The sequence below is a fragment of the Chaetodon trifascialis genome, chromosome 7, assembly GCF_039877785.1.
Source record: "Chaetodon trifascialis isolate fChaTrf1 chromosome 7, fChaTrf1.hap1, whole genome shotgun sequence".
Classification (NCBI taxonomy): domain Eukaryota; kingdom Metazoa; phylum Chordata; class Actinopteri; order Chaetodontiformes; family Chaetodontidae; genus Chaetodon; species Chaetodon trifascialis.
Genome location: NC_092062.1, coordinates 15,285,902 through 15,307,184, shown reverse-complemented (window position 1 = coordinate 15,307,184; position 21,283 = coordinate 15,285,902). Strand labels below are relative to the sequence as shown.

General features: G+C 44.0%; 4 protein-coding genes across 7 annotated transcripts; all 4 read right to left on the bottom strand.

Moving 5' to 3' along the window:
• Positions 1-1,462: 1,462 nt before the first annotated feature.
• Positions 1,463-5,019, bottom strand: kdf1a (keratinocyte differentiation factor 1a). Its single transcript, XM_070966848.1, has 4 exons — positions 4,730-5,019; positions 3,323-4,386; positions 2,861-2,935; positions 1,463-2,065 (listed from the first exon to the last, which is right to left on the bottom strand). The coding sequence occupies exons 2-4, from the start codon at positions 4,365-4,367 to the stop codon at positions 1,980-1,982; spliced, it is 1,206 nt and encodes a 401-aa protein (XP_070822949.1). The 5' UTR covers positions 4,368-4,386; positions 4,730-5,019; the 3' UTR covers positions 1,463-1,979.
• A 541-nt stretch (positions 5,020-5,560) lies between these two features.
• Positions 5,561-7,647, bottom strand: LOC139334266 (trophoblast glycoprotein-like). Its single transcript, XM_070967053.1, has 2 exons — positions 7,372-7,647; positions 5,561-7,154 (listed from the first exon to the last, which is right to left on the bottom strand). Exons 1-2 carry the CDS (start codon positions 7,629-7,631, stop codon positions 6,191-6,193), a joined length of 1,224 nt encoding a protein of 407 aa, XP_070823154.1. The 5' UTR covers positions 7,632-7,647; the 3' UTR covers positions 5,561-6,190.
• LOC139334268 (transmembrane protein 222-like) lies at positions 7,259-11,719 on the bottom strand. The gene is made up of 6 exons (XM_070967054.1): positions 11,568-11,719; positions 11,278-11,362; positions 10,979-11,010; positions 10,775-10,871; positions 10,559-10,689; positions 7,259-8,887 (listed from the first exon to the last, which is right to left on the bottom strand). Exons 1-6 carry the CDS (start codon positions 11,684-11,686, stop codon positions 8,800-8,802), a joined length of 552 nt encoding a protein of 183 aa, XP_070823155.1. The 5' UTR covers positions 11,687-11,719; the 3' UTR covers positions 7,259-8,799.
• A 749-nt stretch (positions 11,720-12,468) lies between these two features.
• Positions 12,469-20,352, bottom strand: wdtc1 (WD and tetratricopeptide repeats 1). Of its 4 annotated transcripts, none has more exons than XM_070967038.1 (16): positions 20,199-20,352; positions 19,506-19,643; positions 19,242-19,325; positions 18,550-18,596; positions 18,250-18,361; positions 17,393-17,580; positions 17,094-17,276; positions 16,868-16,962; positions 16,616-16,731; positions 16,441-16,516; positions 16,232-16,325; positions 15,953-16,123; positions 15,623-15,858; positions 15,164-15,332; positions 14,164-14,356; positions 12,469-14,036 (listed from the first exon to the last, which is right to left on the bottom strand). In XM_070967038.1, the coding sequence occupies exons 2-16, from the start codon at positions 19,569-19,571 to the stop codon at positions 13,839-13,841; spliced, it is 2,028 nt and encodes a 675-aa protein (XP_070823139.1). In that variant the 5' UTR covers positions 19,572-19,643; positions 20,199-20,352; the 3' UTR covers positions 12,469-13,838. The 4 variants fall into 4 exon arrangements, with proteins under 4 accessions (XP_070823139.1, XP_070823140.1, XP_070823137.1 ...); XM_070967039.1 differs by having other exon boundaries at positions 15,164-15,329; positions 20,199-20,333; XM_070967036.1 differs by lacking the exon at positions 20,199-20,352 and having other exon boundaries at positions 16,232-16,328; positions 19,506-19,661.
• Positions 20,353-21,283: the final 931 nt, after the last annotated feature.

Genomic DNA, 21,283 nt, shown 5'->3' with positions numbered 1-21,283 from the left:
GTCATGTTTCTATTATGACCACAAATGTTGAAGCATTAGTGCTTTCTTCTTGTAGTGCATTGTCTCCCTCTCATGGAAAATAGTGGAAGTCACATGTATAAAGTGGACTTAAACTGAGTCATGCCCTTTCTGCTACTCACACAAACCGATGATCACATTCCTCATGCACAAAAGAGAGTGAGTGGAAGAAGTACCCGAATGCTGAAGAAGACATCTTGCTGTTAACAACCTGCAGGCTACATTTGATATAGAACAAGCCCTCCTGATTCATCTTAGCCCGTGGTATGTTAGTTGTGAAACAGCGAGCCTTTGCATGACACCTCATACAGGTTAAACAGGAATGTGCTGGTGGGGGCAGAGAGCCAGAGGAAACGGGGTTACACAGGGCAACAGCACACACACCACAAACAGAAGTCTGAAAGCTCAACAATTGACACAGAGGAATTCAGTCGAATTGCTTATTTGAAGCTTACTGGGCTTGGTTTGTTGAGATTGTTTCTACAGTGCAAGTGAAACATCTTTTCACCTATTTTCAGTCCAAATCACTTTGTAATTTCAGTGTTTCAGAAGTATTCTCTTGATAGTGTTGCAGCTATCTGCTTTATTCTGTGCTGTTTCAAGGTGCTGATAATACACTTCTGAAAATGAGACTTATTACTGAACAAAACACGCATTCACTTGAACACAACACAGCAAAGTAAATATGACAACAGCTGTAAATATGTAAGTAGACAAACTGTTAATAAAACACCTAAACACACGTGTTGTCTTCATTATTCATTGAATATGCATATTATTACATATTTTTAGTTGGGGCTGCAACAACAGAACTGTCATCTGAAGAGCAGACTACTTTAAGGCTGATCATATCTTAAAATATTCATTATTGATAAATATAGTCCAATTTGTGAGCCGGTATAGGATGTTGGGATAAGTTCCTGAAATCAGGCTGGTTTTCTGCACTGCTTCTTCCCTTTGCAGTAAATGACAAAGACAAACCCTGGGATTTTATTTCCTTTGTCAGAACCAGCCAAACAAGTTTCTTCTTTGGCTGAGGGTGGAAAAAGCTTGCCTGGTGCAACACAGTGACCTCGGGGAGATGAGCTTGACAACAGTAATCCAAGAGATAAAGAGGAAAAGTAGGCTAAAGAGACAGAAAGCAATGCAAGGTAAAGACTTGTTGATATATGACAGCAGATAATTTGTTGCCAATCCAGTGGAGCTGCTTTTATTCAAATTAATATATTATATGGATATGGATATACTATTTTGGCTTAACACAAAGCTCTGCAAGCACAGAGGAGTATGCCACATTTTCTTTAAGCTAAAATGAAATGTAACCATCATCACTACATGGCGTACATGTAAAGGTATTTCCTCATTGAATGCACACGACAAGGCATAAACAAGCATGGAGATTTTTATTTTGTTAAAAACAGGACTTACCTGTGAATAAAAAAAACTGTGGCCAAATGCCACAAATGGTTTAACAACCTAGAAAGTAACATTGATTTAAAAATATGTACATCAAAATATGGCTTAACAATACCGTTTTCAGCTCATAACATGCTTTTAAGGACTCCAAATGGCAGGAGTCAATGAACCCATACAGTGCATGCACGATGGCTTGCATAAACAATCACACAGAGAAGAATCAGGACGGTTAACTTAAGCCATCGGTCTCTATCCTCTGGCTCGACTGCTAAGGTTGCATGGAGTGTAGTAACTTTGAACACTGCATACAAATACACAAAAAAGACTTGCATTGTCACTCCCCGTGTTTCAGTGGATCATTTGCTGCTGATTAAAGGGCCAATTTAAATGACACTCAAATAGCAAATATTAGCCAGAGCACTAAAATCAGAAGTACAACCGCCCCGGATAAAAGGTGCAAAAGAAAAAAAGAAGATATCAGAAGGATAATATTGTCCATCTAGTCGGCTACATCTTTGTCAGCATAGGCACTCTTGTTTCCCCCTTCAGAGAAGCAGAGGAGCGCCAGAGGAGTCTGTTTCGGTGTCATGGTGGTAGGGGGAGTAGGCTGTGGCAGTGCTGGAGGAGTACGCTGTGGGACAAAGAACTTTATTTAATGCACTGAGAATAAAAAGAAACACAGTAATACAGTAGACGTTAAAATTTCATGCATGAGGTGTGAAACAGTTGGGTTTAACCACATTCCCAGGCCGCTGCGTGAAAGTTGTGGAAACACAATGCCGTGTTCCCTCATTCAAAGACGTGTAACAGGACACCCCGTCCTTCTAACAGCTTCTTCTCAGAACAACACACACACAAAAAAGAGGCTGCCGCATGGTGATCCATCTGTAACCCAAGTTCTTCACTAAAATGACATAATAAAACCTGGGACATTATGAGGCATATATTTAATGTGATTTGATCTGCAGCTCGGGCAGGCGGTGTAGTGTGACCACTGAGCTGGAGGCAAGAATGAGGAGGATTGATAGGTGGGTGTAAGGTGGCAGATGAGGGGAGGAGGCAGCTAATGAGGGAAGGATTGTAATATGCAGAGAAAAAGGGAGAGGAATGCAGGGCTTTCACTGTTTAAAGAGCGGTACGTTACTGGAAAGTACTGAGGAGGTGAGAAAATGCCCGCAGCTGCAGCAGGTACAATGGGCTGCAAAGACGGAGCCCCACACACTGATTCACCGGGGTAGTAATTACACCTCAATGACCAAGACAAATAAAGGCGAGAGATCTAGCAGCACAAGGAATACAATTAATATCAAAATGTGCAGGATTTCTAACCACTAATCACATGTTCGTACACTACACTGGATCTCATTCAACTCTTCCTCATATGTGCACTTACGTTAACCCATACAGAAATGCGCTGTGTACTCACTTCTCCCGCTGTAATGTCTCATTTTCCTCGCCAGCTCATCCGATGGCGTCTGCTCCGACACCTTCACCTCAGGAACTGCAGCAGGGGATGAAAAGACAAAATGAGCGCAAGCAGATGTGGAGCCTCAGCAGACATTAATCCGGTCATCTCTGCTGTTGTGCAATATGTTTTAGAAGACTGTGTGCACCTGTATGAACTCGCCTTAACCAATTATTATTAGGTCAGCGCCTGTAAAATGCCTGGTGTATTAGGGCTTAAAACTATGAGCCATACAAAAGAGCTTCAGCAGCGTTCCAACAGACACTATGAGTCACTAAAGGAAGACAGGTCGGATGATTGGGATATTTGGTATGTTGCAGCCAGGTGGTGGTGAAAAGATTTGTCACGTGGTATATTACAAATATTTATACAGTTGTAATCATGAACGTTAATCGTTTTTTAAAAATGTTGCGAAATTCTTACAGTCACTGCTCATGAAAGTGTTGGTCATGGTCTCATTGCCGCTGTCAGGGAGAGTCCCGTCGTTCCTCCCGTTCGGACGCTGCCCTGTCGACTGATGGCTCTTGTTTCTCTTGCCCTTCCTCGTGCTGATGCGGATGACGCCGTGCACCAGCTTGCACTCAGCCTCCTGCTCCTCCAGGTTGTAGTCCTGGGCGATGCTGTAGATGAGCTCGCTGATCTCGTTGGTCTTGCGGGAGAAAGAGGAGTCAGAGGTGCACTTGGCCAGCTGGTCGATCTGGTGCAGGGCGTAAAGCTCCAGCAGCTTCTTGGTGATGAGAGAGTCAATGTCTGTGCCCGTGTCACTCAGGTCATCCAAGTCATAGTCCTCACGGGATAACAGGCTGGTGTTGCTGACAGGCCGCTGGCTTTCCCCCTTGCCAGGCGTACGGGTCCGTTTGGGGACAACAACCGGATATCTTACTGTCTGACCTGCGATGCGCACATCCGGGTAGCGGAAGCTGTCGCTCGTGGGCAACTTGGATGGCTTGGCAGACTTGCTGGACTCCACAGGGATGCCACAAGTGGGGTTGGTCACAGCCATGCCATTAGGAGGGTGAGGCTCACCACCTGCTTTAGGGGGGTGGTCTGTGGAGGTCTCGTTAACAGGCAGGCAGGGCTCTCGGCTGCCATAAAATCCACAGGTCAGTACACAGCAGATAAGAGCCTTACAGCCACTCCAGCCCATGGAGGCACAGGAGCCACAGGCATGTCTGCTGGTGGGCGTGCTGTCTGCTGACCCAGGAATAAATCCTATAGTCTCTGATCCCCGTCCTGTGCCGTTTCGTGGGTGGCCTCTGCTACGACCGTACTTGTTCTCCGAATACCTGGAGTGGTCAGTGTGGTGCTCGTGTAGATGCTCTCCATGAGGATCCTTGTAGGAGTCCTGGCTGGCCGTGCTCTCCCTGGATATAGTCCGAGTCTGTCGGTACTTTTCTGCTCTGGAGCTGGAGCTGTGGTGCTTGTGGTGGCGGGACGCCTGGGGAGCCCCTGTGCTGTGGCCAGGCATGGCTCAAAATGCCTGGGACCTGGAGTGGGAGAGGCATGTTTAGAATTAATGACCAGGTGTAACCCTCCCCTTTTGTTGCCACAGGCTTGCAGCATTAAACACACCATAGCACATTAAAATAGTCTGCATTTAAGACCTATGCAGTAAACTATTAACTTCCAGTTAAGTAACCTACTCTGAAACTCTGAGAATGTAAATAAAACTGAGTGCATTGATTGCTGGCCTGATAGTAAATTGGCCATTTTCGTCGCGCCCTTGTTGAAGTTTGTTTAGCCTACGGTAAATGTGCACCAAAACAATCTTGACCAAAACTCATTCAACATTTGACATGTTTTAATTTTACTAACAAAACGTTCACTTACCGCATAAGAGGAAACACTTGTGGCTTTCTTTTATCCCAGATAACTTGTTCGGCGAGCAAACCACGGAAGTCTCACAGAGAAAACTCCTACTAGCGCCTCAAACACAGAAAGAAAGGCTTCGCCTGCCCGCAGACTTCCAGGTGACTGTACCTTCACGAAACACGAACACACTCTGCAGACCTAAAGTCGGATGCCTCGACCGAACAACACAGCCCAGCTCATTCGCGTCGTCTCCTTTTTGTAAAACGCAGTCTTGTGTAGCCGATAGTGTCCCAATGTTTGGCTATTACCTGCGGCTACGGCTAATCCCAGATCCTACACCCACCCACAGGTGAGTCGTGACGTCACGCGAGGCGGATATAACAGCACAGAAGGAAAGAGGATAAATACAAGAAGAGGGGACGGGAATAAAATCTAAGAAATAAATTTAATTAAAGAAAAAGGGGAAAATATAAAATGGCTGTAAAACGGACCAAAACGTGAAACATAAAACTGAAAACATGAAACCTTTCCTCAGTCTGAATGTCATTTGGTACCATGTGAGGCAACAACTGGTGAGGAAATTCTGTACTTGGCATTCTTACAAATAGACCCGCTCATATGCACACACATGCTGTAAACACACTCATACAAGGCCGGCCTGACAGGCAGAGCCAGCAGGTGTTTTCCAGGCGGTATTTTTCATTCTGCCCTATTTTTCCTCCACAGAAACACTTCATCACCGACTCTTAATTGAAATAGTAGTGCCGTCACCTCAGCTGGGGAAAAAATCGAGCCTGTGATGTCCCGTGGTTTCACTGCAGTGACAATAAAACAGGAGCACAAGAAAATAAAACACATCAAAATTGTACTTTATTTATAATGAATGTAAATACAAGTTTCATATCATACAGTAGCTTTCCTATCTATTCCTTCGAATATTATAGAACGGATCACATTATGTATTCTAGCTCGAGACGTTTGATTACATTTTAAAGGATTTTTTTAATCTTATTATTCTGATTATTATCTTTATTTTAGTGAGGTATACATACTCTTATAAAGACCTATTCACTGGATGTCTATGAATTACAGTTTCTAAGGTCAACATACATTTTCCATGCCATTGATCATTTATTTTTCTGGCAGTCTTCTGCAGTTTGTTATTTAAAGTATGGCGCTAATATGAAAAAAACAAAATAAAGAAACCACAGCTGATGAATAAATAAATGACACGTGGACTATCTGGTATGTTTTAAATGTAGCCTATGTGTCATAGTTTTATAACATTTATGATAAACACACAAAATTTAGGTCAATTTACAGATGCAATGCTCCAGTGCCTTGAAAACAGAAAGGCACTTTCAAGGTGACGTTTCTAAGATAGAACTGCAGTATGTACAAGCTCATAATAGTAAATCTACCAGCATTAACTATTTACATCTACATCTACACCTTTCTTCATCGAGCTTCATTAAAACATCATAGGTTCACGCATGGGGAGGTTGTCCCCTGTTTGACGTGTGTGTCTGTGGGAACCTGGAGGACACAGGTGTCACTTGGGAGCTGTTGTGACAGAGCTAATCCTACTTGCCCTTGTGCCCTGCATTTACCTGCCGAGATGTGCCCCAGCCGAGGGTCTGAGTCAATCTCATATCTGTAGTGATAACCCTCCATAACGTCCCGACACGCATCTCTCATTTCAATGATCCACTTCTTCATACCTTTGCGATTCAGGTAGAGCACAAAGAGAAACACCATTCCCACGAACCCCAGCACCAGCCCCAGGAAGACATAGGACGTCTGTAGGGTGAGGTCAGCCACCTCTGCTTGGACTGGAACCACACACCCCATGGCCTGGACACTGAGCGCCTGCAGCCGGGTGTCACTTCTTGGTGAGGCACACCTTACAGCATCCACATCTACTTGTGCTCTTGTTTCATTGAGCCAGGCCACAAAACTGCGGATTTCACAGGAGCAGGTGTAGGGGTTGTCACCGAGAAGGATTCGGATGTTCCCGAGCTTGTCCAGCTCTTGAAGAGCATCAGCCCTGAATGTCCTGAAGGCATTGTGTGTAAGGTCCAGCACCTGGAGATGGTTCATGCCAGAGAAGGTTCCAGCGTAGACCATGACTAGAGAGTTGTTGGTGAGGAAGAGCTGCTGCAGGTTGGGAAGGTGGGTGAACATGCCTGGGGCCAGCAGAGCGAGTTGGTTCCCAGAAAGGTCAAGGCGGAGGAGCCCTCTGAGGTCCCCCCAGCGCAGAGCTGTGGTGAGGTCTGTCAGGGCGGAGGCATTGTACAGCGAGCGGCTCAGGTTGAGCTCCTGAAGGGGACTGCCAGGTATGCTGAGAGCTTCTGGATGGATGAGTGCCAGTCGGTTCCCACTGAGGTCCAGGAAGCGCAGGTTGATGAGGGCAGAGAAGCTGTGGGATGCCATCTCTGTAATCCTGTGAAGATGACTAACACTGTAACACCTGCTCTCATACATTTCATGCTTGGATACGACTACATGCATCTGACTGAATGTCAAAGTAAACAAATGAAAACCGCATTCAGAGAAAACGTGTTTATTAGATACACATCAAGAAAGTAAGTCATATTATCCAAATATGGCTTAATGTACATGAACAAAACCAAACCAAAGCAAAACAATGACATTCTCACCTATTATTGCTTAAAATGATGTTGGTGACATTCTCCAGCTCTGCAAAGCAATCAGGTCCAATCTGGTGTATATTATTCCCTGTGATGATGACAGTCCTCGCATATCCTGGAATACTTTGTGGCACCGTGAGCAGATCCTTGGAAACACATTTCACTGTGCGAGTGACAGCAAAACACTCACAGCCAAAAGGACACTCCAAGCACTGGTATGGTGCACATAGAAGGACTCCCAAAAACACACGGGCTGCAAAGACATACATCTCTAAAGTATAGCCAATTGAGAAGGAAGATAAAAAAAAAACCCAAAACTTTACACACAGGAGTATGAATTACAGCAGAAAAAAAGTTAATTCCAGATGAATTAACAAATTAAATTCTAAATACAAATAGTGCAGAAGTGGCAAAGCGCGCTCCAGCATCAGCCCCTCTGAAGCTGCTCCACTCAGGGAACAAAGAATCCTGTAAATTGATGGGAGTTCATATCACGCACAATCTGCTGGATGAAAAAGGTACGTGCTTCCCTTAAAGGTACAGAGGACGATCAGGGCATCCACAGTCTGTGACCTCCACCACAGTCTGCCAGGGGACACTTCACGCGCAGCACATCCAAAATTAAGTTACAAAAACAGAAATAATGCACTGGTAAGAGATTTAACATAATAAATAATCCTCTTTTGGGGCCACAGCATCAAAAACAAATCTGTAAAATAAATAATATATTGGAATATGATGTAGTATTGCTCGTGATTTGGTTAATTCGGCAGAGTTATTGTAACATTCCAGCATGAGGACGTATTTAGAAAGCATTCAGCTTCTGTCTGGAGAAAAGCAAATACACTCATGTGAAAGAAAACACTTGACATTGACTTGAGGAGGACATTTTTACGGCACAATACCACTATTTATCACATGTGGGTCCTACATTATTCTATCTTTGGCGGCGGCTCATATCTCTCAGACAAATAATTTATGAATACTTGCTGCATTAAGATTTCGTGATCCATTTGGTGGTGATTCATCACTGAACTGTACATTAGCCGGTCTGGAAACACATTCATCACTGCCATTCTTTAAAAAACACATCTCTGGATTCTACAGCATTGCTCTGCTGTGGCCTAATCTGGAAGGGAGCATCTTCCTGTATAATACTCTTAAAAACCCATCCTGTGAAAAAACAGCAATGGTTGAGATGTTTTGAACCTTGCTAAATCCTAAATACTTACAGAAAACAATACAAATAAATCTGAACTGTTAAAACATAAATTACTGATATCAGAACTACAAATAAACAGCTGGACTTTCACCTAAATTAACCTCCAAGATCACTAACAGACAGGCCGACAGACAAAACACATCATTCAGCAGCCAATGACGACGTGTGAAGTTTAACCAAAGTCTGTGATTCATCCCGCTGACCCGCTCGCTCCACTACTGCAGGTTGAACGTCAGGATGAACGTGCCGAGGACACCGCAGAGCATAAAGAAGGGAAGCCAGGTCTTGAGGAACGCTGCCCAGCTGAAGGATACAGAGAGGGTAATATGTGTTAGAGTCATCATCAACACCTGGATTTCATGAGTGTGTGTGTGTGTGGCAGAGAGAGTGAAACACCCTCCCTTAGGCATTTTTGGACAGATAAGGACATGCAAGGAGTGTTGAAGTATCACATGGTCCGTCTCTTTACTCCCATGGGCCCACAGCCAACCCCCTCCCACCAGCCTGTGTCCTACTGTCCTACCCCCCCCCCCCCCCCCCAAGCCGGCGCAGGGAGCCCCACCAGAAAAATGACCTTCAGTGGTGGCACAGAGGGGGAGCGCCGCTGTCAGTGATGAATTACATGACTCCCCTTCTTTTTAAAAGTCTCCTGTGCCGTGGGAGTGTATGTGCAGAGGCAGCACAAACTGTGACGCCATCGCTCTCTATGTGGGTCAGTGGAGAATAATGAGGGGGGGTTCTCTGAGCCATATGTCTCTTAATGCTCACTAGCGTCCAGCAGCAGGGCATTTTAAAAGGCATGTTTGTGATGAAGATGCTTCAGGTGTGTTTGGGCCAGTATCAGAAGCAACCGTATTTTCCCTCTTGGACTTCTTCTGTCTTCTCTGCATGTTTGACACTGACTGCAGGTCCGTCTGTCCTGGAAGAGGAATCCCGCCTGTGTCAAGATCTTTTTCCCCTCATTTCAAATGAAATGTTTTTGTTGTGTGTGGAAGTTTTCCTGATATGAATCAGGGGGTCTACGGATAGACGGTGTCTGTTGCTGTAGAGGGAATATGTTAGATACATTGAAAAGCAGTTTTAGGCAAGTTTGTTATTTGTAATTTTGGGCTATATAAACAAACTCAGCTTGACACTGCAAACAAAAACCAGAAAAATAAGTTTTATACAGATGTGTTTCCTGTTTGCAAACAATACACTGCCGCATGGACTGCCACAAGGTTTTGATAGTGTGCATGTGGACAGCTGCAGCTCAGATGGAAGAGCACATAAACCATTAGGGTTGGTTTAGGAGGCACGGTGGACCAGTGGTCTGGGGCGCTGTGGGCGCTGGGGGTGTGTGCTCCACCATGTCTTCGGTGCCTGAAGCCCTTTATCTCGAGGAAAGGGGCCTTTCTGTGTGGAGTTTGCATGTTCTCCCTGTGTTCACCTGGGGTATCCTCCATGTAAAACCCCCCACTAAAAACATGCAACCACCTGACCAATGGTGACAGGAAGGAACTGGGTCCCCGGGCAGCCCACCGCTTCTGGTCTGCCGCGGAGGGAGGACTTCCAGGACGGATTAAATGCCAAAGAAATAATTTCACCAAAAGCATGGCATGTGCATGTAGTGTTGTGTTGTGTTGTGTGATTAATAAAGTGAATCTTAATCTTAATCATGCCAGTCTGCTTCCATCTGCATGTACGAGTCCTTGACGAAAACAGTCAACCACAAAATCTGCCAAATGACTGCCATGTATTTCTAATGTAATGGGAGCTAAACTGGTTAAATGTTATTGAAGCAATTCTTGTTTTATCTTGGATAAAATTATGAGGTGTTGAAATGTTACTGCATGCCCACCAGAGACAGATTAAAGAAATGTACTGAATACCTATGAACAGGATGCTGACCTGGAAGTGAGGTAGGACCCTGGTTCTAACTATGAACCGATCTTAATTGTAATGCAAATGACAGGATGAGGCTAAAACACTTACCTCACGTGCTTTCCATGAATAAGAGACCGCACGCACAGGTTCACCATGTTCCAAGATGTGCTATTGTCGTAGCGCATTAGGTTGAGGGCCATGGCGACGTGGGAATGGCAGTTGTCGAAGCACAGATTGTGCTTCAACAAAACAGAAAAAGTAGATATTAGTATATGTATAGTGATGTGGAAATTAGTGTGTTAAAAATCCTAAATATCGTCTCACCGGTCTACATTTGTATTCCTCAGATGCATCTTGCACTGCTTTGTCCCATGTAGCAGCACCATTTCCACACACTTTATCCACATCAAGCCTCCAATACCTGTAATATCAGTGAACAATCAATCAGTGTGCTCATTTAAATGTGTATGTTGGTCTGACCTACTTGTTGAAATACTATCATTATAACATTTAAATGAATAAACTTACTTTGTTGGTCTACCAAAGCCCATGTTGTCCTCCTGGAGAAAAAAAAAATCCATTTTTGGAAACATTTAATAAATCATGCCAGTGAATTTATGCTTGAGATTACTGTGGAAATCAGTCCACTTGAGTTTATAACTTTATCACTCAAAATACAGTTAATGCCCAAAGTCATTATTATTACCTCACTCATTACCATTCATTGCTATCTCACTAAAAGTGAACTGTTGCATGAGGTGAAACTGCCTGTTGCAGATGGTAACAGATGATAAATAAATATATTTTTAGAATAAAGCGATACTCACCGAGACAAAGTACGATCCTGCAAAATCTCGTATGATCCCAGAAGAGGTGCATATGCCCATGTGACCAATAAAGGGGAGCACCCACCTGCAGGATACACCCAGAACACAACAATACATGGACACACAAGTCAATGCATATACGTTTGATCGTGCATATACTCTAAGAAGTACAATTAGTGCAGCAATTTATTACAAAGAAATATATAAGATGAGATTTAACCGACGGCTAACGTAAGCTGTTACAGGCTAAGCTAGCAAGACCAGGGGAGCGATGTATGTTAGCTTCTTACGATAAAATAGGAATAGGTGTCCAGACAACGCAGTAGGGATAGCGACTGTTTTTTCTGTCGCTCTTGAAGAAATCGCCGTGGTAATTCATCATCACGTCGCTTTCATCCACCTCCGCCATCACTGCCTGGAGTGACAGGGGAATGACCAGTGACGCACAGCGTGCGCGAAGCGGCGTAGAAGCGGAAGCGCGCAGACGCCTCCACGGCTGAACGGGGCCAACTGTCGGTCAGTGAACGCAACACCGCTCATTCGTTCGGTGTTGGTCAATTTCATAAGACTTGGGACTCCCGTCGTCATGGTTTCTACCAAAACAACATTATTTTTCATTTGTGTTTATTTTTAAGCCTTTATAAATGTTTGATGTATGATTAATCATAACGTGATAAGACCAATCAGTAATTTACTATGACTGTTCTCTTATTTTCAGTATGATTTTACCACTTTATACTGTTGAATGTGCTCATCCATTATTTAAAATTAACATTATTTGGGCAGACAGATGTCAAACAAATAGCTATTTTTTCAGTCTCTGCGCCGTTTCAACCATACTTGGCACCCAAACTCAGCCTCAGCCAGTATAACCTCCACTAGCCCTGAAGCTGGGTCACCTCATTATTGTACAGTATATGGGGCATGAGACGCTCCCACCCCACTACTCATGCTTGTGATGTACTGCATTCATATTTGTTGCCAAATAGTCAGCAAAAGCAGGGAGTACAGCAGACAGTGACGGATGAGCAAGGCTACTGTAGAGTTCATAGCACAGCCTCACCTACAGTACATCTTCCCAGCCTTGTTAGTCATGTGTCAGTACTGCTGTCTGTTGTGTAACTGTTACACTGAAAGGACAAACAATTCATCATTAATGTAACCACTGAAAGAACAAAAGAACAGACAAGAGGTGTTCATTAATTTTATTCTTCACTTTGTTTGCAAAAAAGATTATTGTAGGAGTCCTCAAAGAAAAAGAGCGTTCATTAATAAAGTAAAACACATGGAAGCCTGGTGTTGCATTATGTTGAGGACCCATTCCTTACAATTTACTATATTTGAGGGCAAAGAAGACCCAATGAGATGTTCTCCGAGCACGGGATGGGGTGGCTCTGTGCCCTTTTTTATCCCACAACTGTGGTCAGAGAAGCCTCATGCAAGCAGGACTGAACACCTGACTGCAGCAGGTGCTAGAGCCACACAGCTAGTAGGCAGGAACCCCATCAGTTGCCATATAGCACAACTTGGTGTCTGTGTCCCACTTATATCCAACATTAGTTTCACACTGACATTTCATGCCAAACAACATTTGCAATCAACGGGACAGGATTTAACACAAAAAACTGTATTAGAAAGCTGCTTTTTTTGTTTTTTACAAATATTTCTTCGTTAATATTTTGTTGAGTTTGTCAACAATTGTTGTAGTAAAACCTCTTAACTAAAAGGAGCAAAGTATGCCAAAATTATGTTTCAATGAAACAAAGAAAACAGACATTAATCCTTGGCCATTGAAATGGTCGATGACAACCTTTGGCAGAAGAAACCACTTGTTTTTTCAGACAGTTATACACTAGACAAAGCTCATAAATACTTTGCATTGGAGCAACACTTGATACTTTCACAACTTGTCCAGTGACAATTAATTCTAGGCTTCCTGTGGCCAAAACTCCAACTTAAAATATGATCAAGTCTAACTTGGAATCAATGACTTGGATGTGCAGCCTTTGTGAGATGAGCGGGCACTAAGACTCTTTGCTCCAACTGTAGCAGACCGGAGATGCAACGAACGCCGTCTTCTGGTCTGTGATCCGATCCTCCACGGAGGACACCGCAACTGTGTCGCCACACTGACCTGAAAATAGATCACCCGACCGCAGGGTCCTCCTTCTACATGTTGTGTCTCCAACATAAACCTGAGGAGGGATAAGTGCTGAACTCCTCCTTCTTCGTTAGAAACTGGGGAGTGACGTGGAAGGGGTTCTCTCCTCAAAGGTGTCCCCTCCTCCCCGCGCCATCAAAGGGTGCAGGGAGTGGCTGAGGTGTTGTCGGTGCTTTGAAGGGGCGAGATGGGTGTCTTCTCCACCCTCCATGAATTCCTCTCCCCAAAGTGGTCTCCGCCAGTCCTCTCTTTGGACAGGGGAGGGCGATGCATAGTGCAGAGATGTGACATGACATTCACTCAATGTTTCTGTCAGATAGGCGGGGAATTAAAATTCAAACAGGAGCTGGGAGAGTGCTTTGCTTCCTACATCCATTCTAAAGAATGGCCGACAGTTTGTCTAGCTCGGCCGACACTGCACTTGTCCCTCTGAGCTGTCTTCGTCATCTGAGCCATCTGGGCCAACGCCACGCAGGCCTGTGATGCGATAGCCCATGTTAAGCAGCATTACCTCCAGTGGATCAGCGTTCATACGTCGCTGGTTTGCCTGAGCAGCACCATCCATGTCCTCCACCACTCGCCCGTTCTCGCTCTCTGTCTGTATTATGTGAAAGTCGGGAGGAGGAGAAAGGGTCAGAAAGGGATACAAAATCAGCTGAAATGGTAAAGGTCTGAATATTTTTGTTTCTTTGCACCGTGCTTCCACAGAAGTGTCAGTTGGTTACCTCTGGCCTGGGGTTCCATAATCGAACCACGGGGTCGATACCACTGGTAGCCAGGAAGCAGTAGCTGGGGTGCGGCTGCAGGCAGTTGACTATGGACTCGTCCCCCTGCAGGATCCTCACCAGATTAGTCGTCTCCTTTTCCCAGATAAAGAAGGAGCCGTCGTCTGAGCCGCTGACAATGTACTGGCCTTTGCTGTCATCAGAAGGAAACTATTCAGACCTGCCTGACGACCCATGTTCTTAATGACAGTGTATGACGCATGACTTCGAATCACCAAATTGTGCAACCTTTTAACATTGGACTTCCTTCAAGAAAAGCTTGTTCCCTTCATCACACTGGCGTGTAACCTGGGTTTTCCCAGTTCTGGTGTGAAATGTAGCAGGGAATTGTGGTATATAAGGTTCAATGGGAGCTGAGTTTTGTGTTACAGTTAAATTGCTGTTCAGAGGGGTTCTACAATATTTTTCTGTAAATAATCTTCTTTTGAATTGTTATGCACTGTGCACTGTGCTCAGTGCCCAAAGCCTACATTTATCAATTAAAGCTATTTTTCACTGTTTGTTTTTGCCACTTCCATCCATCCATCTTCTATACCGCGTATCCCTTTCGGGGTTACGGGGGGTGCTGGAGCCTATCCCAGCCATCAATGGGCGAGAGGCGGGGTACACCCTGGACCGGTTGCCAGTCGATCGCAGGGCACAAACACACAACTATTCACACTCACACTCACACCTAGGGGCAATTTTACAGTCACCAATTAACCTAATGAGCATGTTTTTGGTCTGTGGTCTGTGAAGGAGTACCCGGAGAAAACCCACGCATGCACGGGAAGAACATGCGGAATCGAACTGGCAACCTTCTTGCTGTGAGGCACGCGCACTACCTGCTGCGCCACCGTGCAGCCTATTCTCCACTTTAGATTCGTCATTGTCTGAAGCTACAGAGCTCATGACTGCCCCCTAGTGAGCCTTCAGCAGACAGGGAACGAGATCAACTGACCTTCCAAAGAAGTTGGCCTCTTTGATGTCGGTGGTGGTGTTGCAATGGCCGCAATATCTGTGCTTGTAGTCAAAGCTGCGTTCTCTCAGCACCAGCTCATCTTCAGGGATGGATTCCTTCCGACTGAACGACTGGAACCGAATGGAGCTGTTGGCCTTTTTGTCATCTGCTGGTGAAGGAGAAAAATAAATAAATAAACAGGTCTGTTAGTCTTGAAATGCAAATCTAACATATAGACACAGATACACACATACAACACGACAGTTTCTAAACCTAAAAACGATTTGTCATAGCTTGTATGAAATTCTCTGTTTCACTCTCCGGTCTGTATTTACATACTTTATAAGTAACCAGAATTATCCAGTGACAGCGGCTCACATGGTCATTTCATGATCAAGTTTTGTACATATAAATGAGAGCTACAGCAAATCAGCCAAGTGCCAATGACGTCTTTTCTACCTGAGTCTGACTTGGAGAAGAGAGCAGCTTTGATGTCTTTATCCAAAGCGTCACAGGCACTACTGTGCGCCTGCTCTGGAAACTTTCCTTTGAAATCATCCAGACACTCCAGAGCTTCAGCCACATACTTCAGCTCAAACAGACACCGCGCCAGCCTGAAGTGAGCTTTCAGATGACCGGGGTTTAGAGTCAGGGCCTTCAGACAATCCCTGAGGGCGTCATAATGGTCTCCATCCCTGTGAATCACAGATGTAAACACTTGATAACTGCTTTTATAGCCTTCAGGAGTGGAGGTGAATCCTCTCGCTGCAGTGGCATAATGATGCGTACCACTTGCGCTTCATGTAGGCTGCGGCCCGGTTTCCGTACAGCATGGCGTTGCAGCTGGCCTGGTGAATGCCTAAACTGTACAGCTGGATGGCCTGAGTCCACTGCTGCCGCGCAAACGCATCATTAGCTTGTTGCTTTATCTTCTCCAAGTGAGGAGGGAGGTCAGTAGAGCTAAAACAAAGTGAGCAGAAGAAACATCACCCAAGTGTGTTCATGCCCAAACCTTTTAACAGTCAATCTGTGGATAAAAACAATGACTGACAGTGACAAAGCAATTACCCAGAGTGTATCTTGCTCCCAGCAAATCGAATATGGCTGGTTGGCAGGTGAATTCCATTGGAGACACCATTGGTTGTCTTTCCGTTCTGGACATCTGCTGGAAAGCCAACGTTTCAGGAACTGACAATGCATCTATTGATATGCTACTGCATTACCTCTGAGAGGCACCATTCAAGATCTTCCTTTTAATATAGAGGGCACAGACCTACCTGTTGATGATTGGCACTTTTTTGGAAGCAAGAAGGTGTATGGCCTTTGTTTAAATGTCAGGTCGAACAGATACACCTAGAAGAACCATTAGAACACGAATAACAAAAGGTTAAACACAGAAACACAATTCAAAAACTCCCCTCATCGTTCCTTGTCGGTTCTGAGAAGCGTTACCTGTTCCCCTCCCATGTTAACGAGTAGCTCAGTGCCATCTGGACTGAAGGTGACATATGTAGCCACCAGGACCCTCAGGCGGTTATTGTAGTCTGGGAGTTTTACTGGGAGGTGCCCTGGAGCATTCAAACAGAAGAAGGAGTCATTCAACCACATCTTTCCTGCAACCTGCACATTTCCTGATGTCATTAATATATAATTACAATACCAAATGTACCCAGTGAATACATTTGATACCAGACATATATGCACCTGCAACATAATACTGCCCCGCTCCATCTGGAATGGGCTTCTGCCTGTCACAGAATGTGTGCACAGCTGCTGATGTGCCCTGATTCAAAGATTTCCTGTGTAAGGAACAGAAATCGTGGTTAAACCTCAGTTGAGCGTGTGTGTATATCAAATCCTGGAATGTGGAGGGTACCACAATGGGTTGCTGAACAACGATTATCATAGAAAGGCATAAAAAACTGCCAACCTGTAGTTGTGAATCATCCTGATGTCATAAAGGCGAACAAAGGGCCCGTTGGCTCCCACTGCCAGGTAGTTGTTGTCCCGTGGGTTGACAGCCAGACACTTGGCCTCTACCAGCTGTCCACAGAACTCCGTGAGGTCAATCAGCACCTCGGAGCGTTTACTGCTCTCCCTCAAGTCATACTGTCTGTAGTGAACAAGGAGAAATTGAACACATCACCTGTAGCAGAGTTAGGCATCGGATGCGTTTTGACTTAAACAAAACAAGGAGATTTCAGTCCTTTCTGATCTCTGGGTTCTGACCTGATGATGCCATCCTCTGCAGCACTCCAGAAGGTGTTGGGCCACATGGGCGCTGTGGCGATGCGTTTCACTCTGTTGGTATGATCAGAAAACATATGGATGGTTTCCTTCACTGTCAGGTCATGCACATGGACCTTTGTGTCGGCTGCACCTGTTACCAAAATTCTGTCCCCGGAGTGAGGGAGGAACTGTGTGGACAGACAAAAACACCAGAATAAACTGATAAGTACGGACACAATGTCGGTAGATGAAGATGAAGCCAAGATATTTACAGTACATACTTACATGACCACTCAATTGATATTACCATTTCTATGCGATGGATTATAGTCTGATGAATGGCTTTTAACACCACCTCCACATTATCTTACGCTGCAACATTTTCCCTCCATACCTGTTTCTGTCATAAAGCTACAGCGGTGTGCCCTTGTGGCAATTTGTGCCAGAAAACTGCAATAAAACCGAGCCTTGAACATGTATAAACATGATTTTCCACCAAACTACGTGCCACTCACTAAATGGCCAACAGTGACACCTAATGTACATGAAGTGAATTTGGATCACAGAGAGCATTTGGTGATAACACTGGAAAGGGTGAGGTGAGGCAAAGCCTCTTACTACCACACAACATCCAGAAGTTTCATTGTTGTTTGAGTCGTGAATTGTCATGAAAATTGTGATAGTGAGTCAGAGTTAAGACATGTATTTACAAGGTTAAAAGGCCCTTCAATGAGACTAAAACAATCACATTATGACTACATAAATAATGGTTATGTAAATACAGTCACTGCAAATGATTTCATCCCACTTTCCCACCTACCATTCAACATGCCTATCTGACACTCAGTCCATCTTACCTTTACAGAGAATATATTCGCTGCATGACCTGTGTGCATAGTTGTAAGCTTCTTGTGTCTGAATGGATCCCAGATGATGGCATGTTGATCATCTGAGCCTGAGGCCAGTAGACTGAAGACAAAAAAAAAACAATCACCAGGACGAGTCAAGCAACATTTGTTAAGGCTCATGGATTTTCTTCCAAGAGAAGTCATTTGTTTTGACCCCTCAAGGGGTCCAATGTGAGACAAATTATTAACTACTCAAAGAGCAACACATCAGAGACTACATTTGCAAAATGTAAGGTGTTGAAGACTTACTCTCCTCGCTCGTTCCATTCTAAACAGTTCACGCAGCCGGTGTGGCCCTGTTGAGACAGACAGTATAAACTGTTACAAAATATAAAACAGCCCTGATTGCAGAAAAGGTCGGACACTGTGTAAAACATGACAAAGAGAGAATGTGATAATCTGCTAACCCTTTTAGACATACACTCAATTGAAAACAGTAGACATTATATTTAATGTTTCATAGATTTTTGTAAATATCTGCTTATTCTGAATTGATTCAGCAACACGTTTCAAACAAGTTGGGACAGGAGCAACTAAAGACTGGGAAGGTTGTGGAATGCTCCAAAAACACCTGTTTGGAACATTCCACAGGTAAACAGGTTGACTGGTAACAGGTGATAATGTCATGATTGGGTATGAAAGGGGCATCCTGGAAAGGCTCAGTCATTCACAAGCAAGGATGGAGCGAGGTTCACCACTTTGTGAACACATGCCTGTATAAAGGATGTTACTACATGAGCTTGAGAACACAGAGTAAAGCTGTTCACTGAAAACGCAGTATGTTTGCAAATGACCTCATTCTGTTTTTATTTACATTTTACACAGCATCCCAATGTTTTCAGAATCGGGGCTGTAACAAACAAACATATCTTCTCTTTCTTTTCTTTTACTTTTCTCAACTCGTTCTCTCTTCATGCGCACACACGCTTGCTGTCACTGACCTGAAGCTCAGCGTCCAGTCCAAGTCTCTTAATGAAGGGGTCAGTCACATGATAGACCCTTTGGAAGCCTGATGCTCTCTTGTCCTGAAGACACAAATCAAAGTCCTTATCACACTTTTGTTCACGAGAGAGGACAATCATAAAAATGTAAACAATTCTTTTGTTTGGACTACCCCCACCACCATCATTTCTATACATGACAAACACATTGTCTGTTCACTGGTACACTGAGCTTCTCTGATGCTCTGGCATTTGTTTACTCACTCTGATCTGCCTGTGGAGGATATCTCTGGTGATGTTGACAGTAGCCATGGCCTCACCGCAAAACATAAATTAGGGTCGGGCAGGAGGTTCCAGGTGTCAGAGCTTAGATGACATTTACTCTGTATTTCTCGAGAATAACTGGAAAGAAGTAGAAAACATTCACATAGGGTAGATCATACAGTAAGGACACTTCGCACAAGGCAGAGGTTTTACGTTGGTTTAATGGCAGCTCTAAAGCAAGGGTAAGGACAAGGTGTTCAGCGGGTATCTTAATTACTCACTCACTTTGTGTTCTTTACAGACAGCTGAAACATAAGCATGTCATATCATGTTAGCTGCTCTACACATTTTGCTCACTCCAGTGCCAAACTCAGTGGGTTTGCTCCCGTTAACGAACATCAACAAGCCGAGCTTACTAGCAACTAGCATTTATTAGCAATGCACGTCTGTCAGTATTATAATCGGCTAACTGTTCCGCAAAACACTGGGGATTATTCAAACGTTTAGGTGCTGTTAGCGTGGCAGAACCATTAGCCACCTATGCATCGGGCCTTTTAAGAGACCTGTCGTTGATCAAGTCGCTGGCGTTAGCGTATTTGCGTTACCTTGCTAGCTAAACAAAACGTGCACTTCATGTCACATTAACATTTGCAACGCTTTAATTGCAATTGCCGGATCCTAAACAATGCTCACCGTTTTCCTTGAGCTAAAATGACTTCTGTCAAGAAATGTCCATTTAATAGACGTGATGAATCACACTCTATGTGAGTTTGTTGACAGGGTTCACACTAATACCTTCACTGACTTGAACATGAACCTCCTCCCACTGAACGTATCACGCAACACTTCCGCTCCGTGTTTATTTCAAAATAAAAGCATTCTCCTACAAAGTACAGCTAACATTAGCAAACATTTCGTATCATAGCTGAAAAAGCAAACAAAAGCAATTAAGATGCAAGACTTAACAATACATACTATAGAGTGTATGATGTTATAATAGATGACAGTCCTCCTCTGTCATTTTAAGAGTTGTTTTTTTTTGTTTTTGTTTTGTTTTGTTTTTTTACAACAGACCCAAGCAGTATGAGGAAAAAAAAATGTTTTATTCTAAAATTAAGACACAAAGTGAGACAGTCAATTTAATGTACTGGTCACAGAATGAGAAAGAAGAACTGTATATAGCAAGCGGCCAGACGAACAAGTGGCAGTTTCAGGATGACAGGATGTCTTAGGCTGAGTCAGATTAAAACACAAGACCGGGTTTTATCTGAGAGTGTACCCGCTGCACTGATGCAGAATTGTAAATGGTTTAGCAGATGACAAGATGCATCATAAGAACGTGCATAATTCATTTAACGAGACTATCAGGGGCATTTATTAACAACAGTGAAGGTAAATCATAAAACACACATCTTTATTGTTCTAGTGCATGTAACCAGAGGTGGAGAAACTGAAGAATTTGCGTCTTTGCTTGGTATTCTCATGCTTTATTACAGTTTTTTGATGATGTATCAGACGGCCGGCGACAGATTTGTGATTGTTTTTGTGATGCAAGTAGCTGTATTTCATCCACTGGAGAAAAAAAATGACTTGCTGCCTGTATGTGACTGTATGTCAGAGGTCAGGTGTTACAATCTCGTCGATATCCCAACTCCCAAAAACGAACTGATATCGGCATTTTTGGTGTTTTTACGACTTTGTTATCCAAAGATGAACCAACAATTTAATTCACAGTGAAAAGCATAAGTGTTGAAAATAAGAAAACAGGACCAGGGGAA

Excerpts from the sequence above, each read along its gene's own strand:
- kdf1a (XM_070966848.1), bottom strand. The coding sequence starts at position 4,367 with ATGCCTGGCCACAGCACAGGGGCTCCCCAGGCGTCCCGCCACCACAAG. Across the intron at positions 2,936-3,322 it reads CACTTTCATGAGCAGTGACT|TTCCTGAGGTGAAGGTGTCG; the intron begins GTAAGAATTTCG and ends CCCCTGCTGCAG. Across the intron at positions 2,066-2,860 it reads GAGACATTACAGCGGGAGAA|CGTACTCCTCCAGCACTGCC; the intron begins GTGAGTACACAG and ends TTTGTCCCACAG.
- LOC139334266 (XM_070967053.1), bottom strand. The coding sequence starts at position 7,631 with ATGTATGTCTTTGCAGCCCGTGTGTTTTTGGGAGTCCTTCTATGTGCA. Across the intron at positions 7,155-7,371 it reads ATCATTTTAAGCAATAATAG|GATTACAGAGATGGCATCCC; the intron begins GTGAGAATGTCA and ends TCATCTTCACAG.
- LOC139334268 (XM_070967054.1), bottom strand. The coding sequence starts at position 11,686 with ATGGCGGAGGTGGATGAAAGCGACGTGATGATGAATTACCACGGCGAT. Across the intron at positions 11,011-11,277 it reads CAGGATCGTACTTTGTCTCG|GAGGACAACATGGGCTTTGG; the intron begins GTGAGTATCGCT and ends TTTTTTCTCCAG. Across the intron at positions 8,888-10,558 it reads ATTCATGGAAAGCACGTGAG|CTGGGCAGCGTTCCTCAAGA; the intron begins GTAAGTGTTTTA and ends TGTATCCTTCAG.
- wdtc1 (XM_070967036.1), bottom strand. The coding sequence starts at position 19,571 with ATGTTTTGCGGTGAGGCCATGGCTACTGTCAACATCACCAGAGATATC. Across the intron at positions 18,362-18,549 it reads GAATGGAACGAGCGAGGAGA|TCTACTGGCCTCAGGCTCAG; the intron begins GTAAGTCTTCAA and ends TTTTGTCTTCAG. Across the intron at positions 15,859-15,952 it reads GCCTACATGAAGCGCAAGTG|GGATGGAGACCATTATGACG; the intron begins GTACGCATCATT and ends TGTGATTCACAG.